The sequence below is a fragment of the Molothrus aeneus genome, chromosome Z, assembly GCF_037042795.1.
Source record: "Molothrus aeneus isolate 106 chromosome Z, BPBGC_Maene_1.0, whole genome shotgun sequence".
Lineage (NCBI taxonomy): Eukaryota > Metazoa > Chordata > Aves > Passeriformes > Icteridae > Molothrus > Molothrus aeneus.
Window position 1 is genome coordinate 20,992,956 of NC_089680.1, and position 13,902 is coordinate 21,006,857.

A 13,902-nucleotide genomic window follows, 5' to 3' on the forward strand; every position below is an offset into this window, starting at 1 on the left:
GAGATGGGCCTGGGTGAACCTCATGAACCATAAGGCCGGATGCAAGGTGCTGCACCTGGGCCAGGACAATGCTGAGCACAAACACAAACTGAGTGGAGAGGGACTGAGAGCAGCCCTCAGGAGAAAGACTTGTGGTTGTTTGTGGAGAAAAAGTTTGTTATAACCTGGCAATGTGTGCCTACATGCCAGAAAGCCAGTTGTGTCCTGGGCTGCACCCAAAGCAATGTGGGCAGCAGGGCCAGGGAGGGGATTCTGCTCTGCTCTGCTCTGCTGAGATCCCACCTGCAGGGCTGCATCAGCTCTGGGGTCCCAGGTCAGGAAGGACATGGAACTGATGGAGGCCACAGGAGATCTGTTAAGTCAATCTCAGGGCTGGAACAGCTCTCCTGGGAAGACAGGCTCAGAGAGCTGGGAATGTTCAGCCTGGAGATGAATGCAATAGGACCTTAGAACCGCATTCCACTACCTAAAGGAGAAATACAGGAAAGCTGGAGAGGGCTTTCTGACAGGGATGCGTAGTGATAGGACATGGCCTTAAACTGGAAAAGGGCAGGTTTAGATTAGGTATTGTGAAGAAATTCTTTACTGAGAGGATACTAAAAAAAGGATGAGCTCATGAGCTTTATTTTTGTTCTTTGTCATAGCAAATCAAGCAGAAATGCATGCCGCAGAAGAAAATGTTAGAAAAATTATATTGAAAGGAGTTAATGGAAACTGTTTATTGCCAGTGAAGAGTTAGAGCATAAATGAACATATCTGTTCTAGTCATTGTATTCTTCAGTAAGCTGTCTTTCCTGGGAATGGAGGGAATATAGGGAATGGAGACTGTCCCCTGGATTTATTACCCAAATCTATTTTGATGGCTGTGTTCCATTAAAGGAAAGAACCTAAGTTTATTCCATATGTTCAGGTAGACCTATGATTAGACATAGAAAAAAAAGGTTAGCTTAAGAAGAATTGCACATTTATAATCATTAAGGGTAATGTAATAATTACATGCTTCTGTTGAAAGATTAAAATTTTGATATCCAGAATTCAGTGGATTAAAAATAGCAGAAAGTACATCAGCCTGTACATGCCTACAACAAAAATGTTTACTTTCACATATTTGTTTCTGAAACGTCTCTTAGCATCAGTCACATATGTTTCACCAATTAAGAAGCACTGAAAGTAAATAAACTGTAATGTTTCCATGCAGCTGGCTTGACAGTAATGATGTGCACAAGAGAAGAACTTAGTCTTATATTTTATGTGTGTGATTGTGAAGAAGGTAGATCCTTCCCTTCAATACTTTCTTTCATACAGTAGGTTTGTCTTCTCTTTTCCTCTTGTTTAGAAGGCTCTTAATTTTACTAAGTGAGAACAATTCAAAACTCATAGTACTTCAACTGTGTTCAGCTTCTGAAGATTCAGGGTGAAAGGTTACTTTGTCTATTTACTGATTCCAGCTAAGTGAAGAAAAAAGGGCAAAATTAAAATTAGAACTTGCTGCATATTATTTGCTGTGTATTTTGTTTTGTATATTTTCTACACTCTCTTGGACTGTTTTTCTAAATGGATTTGTGAGATGTTTTGAAATGCTTTTCCATGTGTACATGAAGTTGATGCTTATCTGTTACTTATCTGTGAGAGGGACTTATGTCAGATTCAGACCTCATTGGTTTCTAAACTATATTGTCTTGTGAAATTTAGTTTTTGGCTTTCTTGGGAGGTCTGAAGCCAAGGAATGTCCTTCCTCTGAACAGGAAGTCCATTCCTTCAGTCAGCAGTGAAAAATGCTGCAACTGAGTACAAGGCCTAATATTTAACTTGCCCTTTTAACTTTTCTCATTTGACTTTTTCTCATCATTTCCACTTATGGCAATTGTCTTCTAATATGTTACAGAACAGGAGCAAACGTGTGGAAAAAGTCCATGTTGTTCTTGCGAGTAAGCCCTGTGATTTGGATTCGCTTATTTCTACCCTGGCCTACGCCTACTTTCTAGACAAGGTAATGGAAAAATTGGACTGAGTGGTCTTAATTCACTTTTTCCAGGTTGTTACAGACATCTTATTGTTAAGTCAATTGTAAAAGTATTTTTCCTGGACAATGATTTTGTTATTATCAAAAGTGAGTTTTTAAAAGATAAATAATCAACATTTCTTTCCATACAAAAATGAATGAATGGTTATTAGGTGGTTTATTGAATAACATGAGAAAAATCAGTCCTGTGCTTCATTCCTTATCCTTTTCCTCTCCTGGTTTCCCAGGTACTCTCTAAGAGGCAAACAGTGACCTGTGAAGGGAAAAAAGTGTGAAATACCTCTTTTTTTTTTTTTTTTTCTTTTAACTAAGTGATGGGGAGAAAACCTGAAACAGAAAATCTAGGCTATACCAAATTGTTTACTCTGTTAAAATACCATCCTGATAAAAGACAGGTCCAATTCTCACAAATGCACACGTATGTTACAGGTCAGCCCTCCTGATGTTCTCTGCTTACCTGTGTTGAACATACCAAGAAAAGACTTCAGCTACTTCACTGAGACAAGATTTATTTTGAACGAGCTGAAAATCCCAGAGTCATTCCATATCTTCCGAGATGAAATCAATTTGCATCAGCTGAATGCTGAAGGGAAATTGTCTTTAACGCTTGTAAACAGCAGCATGCTGACAAGGTATTGCGTTTTACGTAAACTAAGGTGGCTTATGTGAGTTTGAACTGTTTCAAAAATTAAGTTTTTTCTGTATTAACATTGATACAGCTATGTTAACACAGACCCAAAAAAAGGAACCTAAAATGTATTTTGTCTCTCTTTATGTTGAGTAACTGTAACAAGGTGAACAGTCATCTTTGCATCACTTTTAATGGAACTTCCAATTTTAAAAACCTTATGTTTTCACACCTCTTAGATTAGATATATTAATTTAGTTAAATAGTCTGGAGGTTTCCTGTGGGCAGTAGATATGAGATCAGAATTTTTTTCCTGCTTCTTAGTTAGCTTTCCTTTGAGAATCTTATATTGATTTGCAGGTGCCCACACACTAGGATGTGCCGTTAAGATGGCTGATGGATTATAGTGGTCTTTACCAACTACAGCCTTTCAAAAGGCTCAGAGTTGATGTCGGGAAGATCGTGGTCCGGATACCCATCCTTAAAAGGGATCATTTACAAGGCCATTGTGAATCTTTTATGAAGAGCCTCTTTATAATGGTCTGCCTATCTTCCCCAGAGTGAAGGATGCTGTTTACTTCCAGCTGTCCTTAGAATTTCATTTAAGACAAGTAGCATCCTATAGCTCCATGGTACTCTGAGAAGTTTATAGATTAGACTAAAAGTAGGGAAAACCTGAAGAAAAAAATATGTGTGGATGTCATAGCTGTTGATGTGTTAAGTGCCATCAGCTCAGTGCATCATTCACTCCTCAGAGCAAAAATTATCTGTAAGATCTGCTTTTTGTTTATTACTGTCACTACCTCTGTTTCTTCCTTCTGAAGAATTACAATTAGTATTTTACTATTAAAATTAGTTTGGCTTGGTTACTACTATTGTAAACAGAAACATAAAGTATCTTAATGAAAAAAAAAAAGAAAAGGTTTTTTGTAAGTTTTCAGAATATTTAATTGGGAAGATCCTAAATCTCCTCCATATAAAGACAGCTGTTTTCAGCACATGTAGAAATACTTTTTTTCAATAGTTTTTAATAGATGTTGTACTTAGTGATGTATCAAACAGTTAAAGAACTCTGAACACTTAATTTAAGAATCATGGATTTAGGACCTCTGTGACATCCTTTGGTTTTATAGCAGATTTCAGGTAGCTATAACAATGCTGTCGTAGTCCAGAATTTAAAAAAAATATGTTGCACTTTCTTACTAAGTTGTCTATGTAGCTATAAAGATAAATATATGTATAACTTCTGAATTTGCTTTATAGTGAGGATAAAAGTTTGGAATCAGCTGTTGTCAAAGTCATCAATCCAGATGAGCAATGTGACAAGACCCTGGAGTTACAAGCATGTTCTTCCTCTTTAGTCGTAAAAGAGATTCTTCAGAAGGCACCAGGGTTAATCACTCAGCAACTGGCTTATCTCCTCAGAGGTGAGAGATTACTCTTTATATTAAATACTGAAAGGTTTAATGGAGTGTTTCTGAATTTGCTCATGCAGAAAGAGTGTGATCCATTCTTTGGTTAACAATCCCTTTAAAGACCACAGGAAGCTTCATAAAAGAAGCAGGGAGTAAAGAGTTTGTTAAAGAGTAACATTATATTGGATATTAAAAATGTGCATTTAAAAATAGGCATGAGAGGTCTTTGCTGTATCACTAGACAAGAATATTAAATGAAACTGTCGACATACCAGCTGGGTAGCTGGAAAAGCTGTGCAGTTCGTTGATTCCAGGGGCATTGTGGACAACAATATGGATTGGAATCTAATATTTACAAGTTAAAGCTTCTCCCTCCCAATGGTTGTACTTTTTTTATGGAATGATATTTTAATGGCATGATGCAAAACTTTTGCTGTTTAAAAACAGTGTTACCAAATCTGCATTGTGTTCTCCTTTACTTTTGTAGTGTATGACCAGCAGAGTACAAAATGGGGGTGGGCTTCAACAATCAGACGTATTTTCTTCTCTGTCTTGGAAGTTCATAATTTATATTAATTTTCTTGGTTTATTTGCTGCATAGAACTTTCCAGTTGGAAATAAAACAGGTGTTGAACAGTCAGTGCTTTTAGGTTACTTACTATGTTTTAATAATTTTCAGCAAATTTTATAGGTTTTAAGTTTTAATGATGTGAAACTGCTAAATGTCCTTTTAAGAAATTAATGTGGGCATGTTTAAGGAGGATTATAAAAACTTGTCTACATTTAGACTTCAGAAGCAATGAGAATCTTGGCAAATCATTGTACTCATCACTATGATAACTAATAAACATGTTATAAAAAAATCAAAAAGTTTAATTTTTTAAAGTATTCCACAGAATAAGCATTAACAGTAGCACAGCATTTAGCCTGCCCTTACAGTATCTTTCCATGCTAACAAGCTTTAGTTAACTTGCCATGAAGCATTTTTGTAAGCTCCAAATTTCTGTTGAGTAGCTCTCCAGGAATCTAAGTAAATGACCAAGCATAATAATTGGTTTTGGAGGCAGAACAAAAAAAGGGTTTTTAGGGAATATCAGGATACTTGTTTGTTAGTGCAGAGTCAGAGGGAGAGGTCTGAATAATGTTCAAGAACATGTTCGAGTACTGTATGTGGCTGTGTCAGCATGTTTTGTGCCTCTAATATGTATCCAGATTAAAATTAAGTTCTTTTTTTAGTGTTTGCATTAGAGATAGCACTTATAGTTTTGGGAAATATAGTAGCTAATTCTAATTTTTTTTAATCAACGAGTAATTACATTTTGATTATTACATTTGGTAGAGCAAATTTGAGGAACTTAGTGGATAAAAAGTCCCTGCATGCTTCTTTTGCATGGTATGAAGTGACTGGCAAAGCCTAGGGAACAAAACACAGCTGCACTTGAGACTTGGTGCTTTTCTACTTTTCCCAGCAGCTCAGGGACTGGTACAGAGGTTGCAAGAAAAAGGTTCTATTGTGTTTTTCACATTTTGCTATGTTACTTCCCGTGTAAATGTGTATATGGTTAATTTGTCTAAACTTCAGGTGAAGTTCAGAACAGAAGGCCAAATTAAAAGTTAGAGTGCTAAGAATTAGGATTTTATTTTCATAAAACTGCTGTTGTCTGAGTCTCTGAGTTGGGAGGCCTTCTTTAATTTTCTGACTTTCCAGTGAGTATTTTGCTAGGAGACTTTTAAGATAAAATCTCATGTTTTAATAATTATCATGTGGCGACCAAGACAGCTTAATTTGTTGACTGTTTTTGAAACTTCTTTTTTCTTTAAGTCTGTTAGCAGTTTTTAAATTCCAATAAAAAGGCAGATGTTTATGTATATAAATGTCACCTTTGAGCAAACTTTACGTGCTTGTCTATGTTTAAAAAAAAACAAGTCAAGATAAAAGACATTTCCTGTGAAACTGAGCATTACTGATTTAGGTATTTTTATATTTAAAGATAATTTTTTTTTAGGTGACTGCTTTTCTGGTATCTTTATCTCCTTATCAGACATTATACAAGCTAATTCTACCCTTGGGCTTTTGAGTAGAGCCTGCTTGGACAATCAGTGTTGTACAGCCATATTTGCCTCAAGTTAGAGTTGTGCTGTCTGTGGATTTGTGCCAGAAGCAAACAATTACAGAACCTGCCAGAGTCCTGGGCCTGTATTATTTTATTTCCCAAGAGATGTTTATGAGGGGACTGTTGCCAAACCCAAGATCCATTAAACTGCTGAATCATTACATTCTCTGTTGCAGCCAGCTGGCAAGGATTTTATTCTAAGCACTCGCTGTCAGGTATCTTGGGTCAATGCACTCTCAAAAATGCCTCCTTATGTTTATTTGTATAAGGCCTTGAAGGATGCCACAAGGTGCAAACCACAACATGTAAATATAGACAGATTTCCAGCAAGAGCGTCAGCAATTTTTTTAATGTGAATCTTTTGCTAGTGAGGAGCTGCATAGTTCAGGTCTTTTCAAGCCCTGTTGGGGCAGTCTGACTTTCAGTAGAGAAGATTAGTGTGTTATTCTAGCCACCCGGACAAATGTTAAGAAATGCCCTTTTAAGGACTTTGGGAATTAGGCCAGTATTTTTTTTTGTTCTGTCTTGTACGTTGATCAGATGGTTCACATGCTCCTGCACTGATCCATCCTTAATATATGTACCCAGAAGAAAGGATCATTTTGGCACTTACTTGGACTGATGCTTCTTTTTAATATATGGAAGCAGGTTTTTTTGGAGGCAGTGCTTTTCCTCTCTTTTCGCCATTGACATTTTATTTTGATTTCATTGCATTTCCTGTTAATTACAGTAAAGATTGCTTAATAGGATATATTTACAATTTTGATTTGCAGGTTTGTTGATTTTTTTTGCGGGGTGGGGGGAGGGGTGGTGTGTGAGGAGTATTGAAGTATACTTTCCATAAGGGACTCTTGGTTTTCCCCTTTTTCCTATCCTTTATTTTTACAGGTTATGGGACAAAACCTTGACAGGAGAAATGCCTATATTTTCATTGTACTGTTTCTCTCAGCAGTAAACTTATAATTCAGGAGATGCTTGTGCTGTTCTTAATGTTTTCCCGAAATGACTTCTGCCTTCATTAGATCATGTTTAATATTAATGCACAGCAATTGCTTTTGGCAAAACTAATGCTTCGCTTCCAAACTGCTTTGCAAAAAAATAATAAAATGCACATTTTTAAGAGCCTTAGCCTATTTTCTAGTGACCTCTTCAGAAAAAAAAATGTAGTGAAGTGTGATGTACACAAGAAATAATATTGAATCTTGTATTGCCTATTATATTTTTTTTCTCTGCCTGTAAGCAGACAGCAGCCACCATTATGCTTTCAGAAACCGTAGGGGAGTTGCTCCAACACTCAGTAAAATCTGCAGGAGATTTCTGAGACTGTGTATTGCTTTTACAGCAGGTATTATAAGATAGCACATGACTAAATGGACTACGACCTCTGGTCAAGCAAAAGTAACTTAAGTGACCACTTTTACTAAACTACCTGGAATCTTAACACTCACAGGAAGGCTGAGGCTCCCTGAGGGAGGTGTGCCATTCTCCCCTGGTGATCAGGAGAGTATTGAAGACTGATCATAGCATTAAAGGACAAGTAAATGTTGATCTTGGGGCTTGCTGACACCCTAGTAATTTGAGAATGATCCTTTTCTGGCTTTCATCCTAGTAGAAAAGTTGTTAGTTGCAAGAAACTACAATTTTGGTGTGACTAGTGACAAAACCAGAGCCTTTTAGAAACCTTTCTAAGGTGTCTGCCTATTGTGAATGAAGGTTACATCATGTTGACTTCCAAACTGGTGAGCTTGGGTGGATACACAACTCATACCTCTTGTTCTTCTGCATTTTCCTGTATGTTTGTATTGGTTTTACCAAAATATTCATTCCCTGAAGCACACTGAGCTGTAGTAAAAGTTTCATACGTTGTATATCTGAGGAGGTTCTGTGCAGATGGACAGACTGCCTAAGTCATTCTTATACTACAGGGGGGCTTAACAGGATATTCTGCAGCCTTGCTCCACTAGGTGATGAATTTGAGCACATGTTGTAGATACAGCACTATTTCTGGAGTCTCCATTTCCTTTGTGTGTGCATGAGCAATTTCCCTCACTGTGTCTAGAGGTAGAAAAAAAAGCAGAAAATTGCTGTTGCTAAAATACTTTATGCGGCCTGGTCCCTGAGCTGCAATTTACCCAGATTTACCTCTGTGCTGATTGAAAGCGTGTTGTGGGGTGTCTCAATCATTCTGGTCACCACTCTTTCCTAGAAAAGTGGAAAGTTTGGAATGTATCTCAAGAGTATATATGTAGCACAAGCACTATTATCTGCTATGGAGTTGAACAACAAAGGGATAGTTTTACATGAATTGTTGTGGATGCTGCTGGTTGAGAAACTTTTTTCCTGTTAGAGGGACTGAAAACCAGGCCTTGATAATGGGTATAGATATCTGGATACTTTATATATCAGTTATTTACCTGTAGAAGTCTGAAATCTGCTTGTTATGTTGTGTACCTAGATTTAGAAATATCAATCGGGATCAGTATACATGATTTTCATGCAGTCTGTATTTATTTTTTAATACTATCTAACAGTGCAGGAGCATTGTCTTAAGGTGATTGAAAGACTGACATAAAGAGCTCCTGTGAATTAAAGGAATATTGACAGTTACAATATCTGTTATAGAGACACAGAATGGAACTTCATGTATTTGTATTTAACTCCAGAGATTAGTATGGGGAGCAGCTTTTGGCTTGTCAAGCATTATTTATTGTTTAATCCACACAGGATTTGTTTAATAAGGACGTGTTTACCTAGCATGGCACAATTATTTTTTGTTGCAAGTGGTTTGTGAATTTTGAAGAAATGCTACTTGTTATTTTATATGATGTTGTAGGAGAAAAGGAAAATGAATATATATAGTAGGTGTTTGGATCCTAGCTCATCTGGTGAGATTGAGAGTGGCAGTATCAAGGTTTCTCATTTACACTTTTTTGCTCTGTGCTGAAGCCTACAGACTTTGTTTCTCAGTAACTGTCTTACACACTTACTGTACTTTGTTGCTCATTGACCCAGCATGATGCAATGAAATCGTACACTTGTTTGAAATTCTTGTGCGCAGTAAAGTAGTAGATTATTTCAAGGCTGAACTATAAGATTTTATTATCCTGAATTTACTGTAAGTGATTGGAAGCAAACACTGTCTTTAGATATTTTTATAAATGGAATCTCAGTCTCCAGGGAATGAAAGGGATGACTTAGTTTTGTGTGCAGCACACAGTTGTCTGAAAATACATGACTCACTTCTGTATTGTAGGACAGTTCCAATCACTCTGAAGTTATTTACTGGATGATATTTCTCTTAAATTTTAAAATTTTGGTTGTCTGAATTGGTGTTTTTTTGGTGTGTTCGTTGACAAGAATTATCCAGAGTTAGTTACATCACAATGACAAATGACTTTAAGATCATTCAGTTTAAACACCACTGCCATGAATGGGAATACCTTTCTCTAGGTATGCTCTGAGCAGCCTGGTCCAACCTGGCCTGGAACACTTCCAGGGATGGGGCATCCCCATATTCTCTGGGCAGCCTGTTCTGGTGACTCACCATCCTCACAGTATAATATTTCTTCCTTTCGTCCTCCTTATGAACTCCATTGTAGGAGTTCAATAACACATCTGTATAAGGATGGTTGACAATGTGTATTTATGTTTCAAAACACAGCAGCACTAATGCCTGGAGAGAGGAGGATACAGGCTGGTGTGCCATTGGCTGCTGCTGGCTGTGCCGCACAGCTCTGTTCGTGTACAAGCATGCTGCACACCGTGGCTACACTGGCACCAGCCAGTTACCTGTAGCAGAGGCACTGGAGAGGCAGCCAGTTCTGATTTAGGGGTTTCATGTTAGGAAGATGTTTCCATGTGAAACTCTCAGTGAACTCTCAGTGGAAACAACCGCCAAGAAAGAACATCCAAGAAGCAATACAGTAAAACTTCTTGTTTCTGTTGTACCTCTTTGATATCTACAGGAGACATTGATTTTTTGTCTATCAATGTTTCAGGAAGTATTCTCTTCAAGTGCATGTCTTTGGAAGCTGACAGAATGACAGAGCATAAGGAGAAGTTACTGTCAGTTTTGGAGGAAAGGTTTCCAGATCTTCCCCCACGAGAGGAAATTATCTCTGCTCTCCGGGAGACTCAGTTTAACACCCAAGGTAGTGCAACTTCCTTCCATTTTTCAGACCTGTTATGAATTTATTTGTGTAATTGTATCAGAATACTGTTTTATTGTGTGTGGTGAAAATAGGTGCAGCATGCTATCTTCATTGACAGTTAAATGTTGTATATTAATTTTAAATTAAGCTCCTTACATTCTAAATCATGGAATTGTGATTTCTTTTGAGGAACTACTTTGCTCATAAATAATCTTGTATTGTTTTTACAGATAAAGTTAACAATTTATTTTACATATTGCTTTTACAAGTGTATGTTCATCAAGAATTTGTGTTGATTCACATGGTCATAAAAAATGCGTCAGCCCATGGGAAGAAATTGTATTGCAATTGCCCGTGTTGTGTAGAAGTAGATTTTGTGTTATGACCCAGATTTACTAAGGGCTGTGTACATATGAAGTCAATTTGGCATCAGACTCAGATTAAGGAAGTAGTGGAAAAGTTGCAATTCTTTTCCTTTCTTCTGATTGAAGTACTGAGTAGAAATATTCAGTGATCTAAAGTGGCAATGTTTGAACCCAAAATTTAGTAGCAGGCTTTTGAAGAGATGCTGTGAAAGCTTGAAGAAAATGGTTGCAATAACTCGTAAAATTTTTACTGGCATTGGCTGCCAAGCTCATACCAAAGAGTGAGTATTAAATTCCTAGGGCTATTTTCTGTTGGATGTATCAGGTAAGCACAGGGTCCATGCAGACTCAGGCTCTTTATTTGTTCTCTGTCTGCCCATATGCAGAAAGTAGTCATTGAAATTCAGACCATCAGCCTGAGACAGCTGCCCTGTCTGGTAGATAAGGGCAGAATTTGAGGTGCTGCTTCCTTTGCCTTTTCTTACAGTGAGATTACAGGGTAATTTAGTTCAGGTGTATAAAGTTTCACATGAATTCTCTTAAGTTCCTCTACTCAAGTAATCAGTAGAGATCAGGAATGAACTGTATGCAGTCTGGATTGGAAAGTGGCGGTCAAAGTGGCTTTTATGGAAGTCAGTTCTTAGTTCTGCCAGTTGCCAGGGAAAACAGTTTAGTACTGTTTGCCATTATGTTTTCTGTCATATCAAATGCAAAACTTGGACAAGTATATGTAGTGGGTGTAGTCTGCATGGTCCTGGTTGCCAGTAATTTATGTATGTCACATGAGGCATGGGGAAGGCACTGTCATGCACTCTTCCTTTTTTTTTTTTTTTTGGCTTATAACTCCTGTTTTCTGTGTATTACAAGGCACATATTTACTGTATATTCATATACATATATTGCATGTGGCATTTCTTTTAGTAGGATGCTGTTGAGTTTCAGGAGCCCCTTGAAAGATGTAAATTCTACTAAGTATTCTACCTAATATACTCATTATTTGAAGCAATATTAGGACAATGCAGCCAAAATATTTCGCAGTTTCTGGCAGAAATCATGATTTATTGACCTGAATTAATTTAAGGCACAATAGGTTGCAGCCCCCCAGAAAGTTTATAGGTTATATAAAATTTTTTTTTAATGACAGATGTGTAAATGTTCATCTTGTCATTAGATTGACTGCAGTATCTGGACTCTATACAGGAACAGTAATGAAAGGATTAATTTCTTTGACTCAGATTGGTATTTGTTTCCCTCTTGAAAATAATTTGTACAAACATGTGGTGGATGTTAAACTGCTATGCCTTGAAGGTTGGTAGATGTTTTAGTTGTTGCCATGCCCTGAGATAGGTGGCTTGCAGCATTCTTTACATAGACATTTGGCTGTCGTGTCTGTGTTGCAATAATGTGATGTAGTTATGTTCCTCTACATAATATGTATTTTTTTTGAGAATCTTTGCAGCATTTTAGGCAAACACATCTAATGAGGGAAACTTAGTCACTTGGATTTTCAATACATTGGGCTTAAACAAACCAATATGTCTGGTTGCAATTCCTGTTTTACACCATTGTTTCTGATTATAATGTTTCTGTGGTACATATACTTAGTTCATGAATGATTTGAAGGAAATCAGGAAAACCCGTTGGTGTTATCAATTCATGAAGAAGGTCAGAAAGGTTGAATGTCTGTGTTTACAGAATATCTTAAGTTCCTTGCTTTTGAATATTTCATAAACACCATAGTAGTCCACAGGTGCTTTTCAATATATTAATTATTTCAGAAGTAATTTTATATTTGTGATTTCATATTAAGCCATAGAAATAGCTATATATTTATCATCAGCTGGAATTAGGTTCACTTAAAAACTTCAGTGTTCACACAAGAACACAGGTGTTGCAGTAGACTTAATTCTTCATACTTGTTGTTAGTGTGTATCCTCCATTAAATCTCATCCTTTCTTAAAAAAAATCCCTCTAGAAACATTAAGCATTGAAATATTAATGTTATCTTTAATTTTCTCATATGACATCCTGAAATACAGAAAGAAGGTTCAGGATTAAGGTCTAAGCTATGTTTTTAATTTATGCTTGTGCATCTGTCAGGTGTAGATAATTGTATATATGGAAATTTGTTTATTTTCTTAAACAGGTGTGAGCATTGAGGAGGTTATGCTCAAGGATCTCAAGGAGATTTCAGATGGAGAAATCAAAGTAGCAATTAGCACTGTGTACATGACACTGGAGGTAAGAGGAACTTAAAATATGTTTAACAGCCTTATTGCACATGGAGATAGTTCTTTTAAACAGAATGTGAACAAGTTATTTTCCCAATATTTTTTCCAGTATGAGCAGAGTTTTCAGTGATTTGGTAAACTTTGAGAGAACTATTAGCTATTTGTTATCTGACTTCCATTATTATGATATTATAATTATTCCCTCCCTTTAGATTGTACTATGGTGTGTTAAAAACAACGGCATAAACAAATTGGAACCTTTGGGTGAATTGAAGGTGTGAGCTTTCTACCTTGATCTGAGGAGAGTTACATGTTGCTGGATATTATTTTAAAACATTATTTTAAGAATAATAATGCTTAGATCACTAAAAATGACATGACATGATTCTGTTACGACATAGTACTGTTATTTTTGATTGAAGTTTGCATACTGGCATATTGATTAGTAATAGAACCTAAGTGATCTGAAAAAAATATCAATAGCAAAAACATCTTTATATGTTATATGTTTGTAATTTTCAGTCTCTTCATTTTCATGAAAGTCACGTATACAGAAGTATTTGAAATGTACAAGAAATTTTCATCTACTTTTGCACTAAATCAAAACTTTTTAAAATATCAAATGCTGCTAAAAAAAATAAAATCTCTTGAATAGTTCTTGCCTTGTATGTCCTAAGAGATTTCTTATAATATATGTCTGTGATGCATTTTACAAAAAATAAGATGCTTCTGTGGTTGAACAATGTTGGTTACAATCCAGCTAATAATTACCCATACATTTCTGCTTGCATACTAAAATATAGAAAGCAAATTAGGTAGCAAAGCTTCAAGAAATGAAGTAGAATCTTTTAGTTTTCAATTAGTTGTTCCAATGTTGAGCAATCTTTGCCACCAAAACAACACTGCTTATGAACCATAATTTGATCCTAAAAATTAGGCTGAGGCTGGGTGGAAAGGGGATGGGGAAAGAGTGTT

General features: G+C 36.4%; 1 protein-coding gene across 3 annotated transcripts in view; it reads left to right on the plus strand.

Moving 5' to 3' along the window:
- The first annotated feature begins 2,629 nt into the window (after positions 1 to 2,629).
- PRUNE2 (prune homolog 2 with BCH domain) overlaps positions 2,630 to 13,902 on the plus strand; it is a 104,836-nt gene continuing 93,563 nt past the window's right edge. For 2 of the 3 annotated variants that reach the window (XM_066568833.1, XM_066568835.1), the window contains exons 1-4: positions 2,630 to 2,655; positions 3,915 to 4,078; positions 10,179 to 10,331; positions 12,843 to 12,937. In XM_066568833.1, coding sequence (XP_066424930.1) covers positions 2,645 to 2,655; positions 3,915 to 4,078; positions 10,179 to 10,331; positions 12,843 to 12,937 — 423 coding nt within the window. In that variant the 5' untranslated portion in view covers positions 2,630 to 2,644. Of the gene's footprint in view, positions 2,656 to 3,914; positions 4,079 to 10,178; positions 10,335 to 12,842; positions 12,938 to 13,902 lie in introns of all 3 variants that reach the window. The other variant, XM_066568834.1, reaches the window with a different exon arrangement.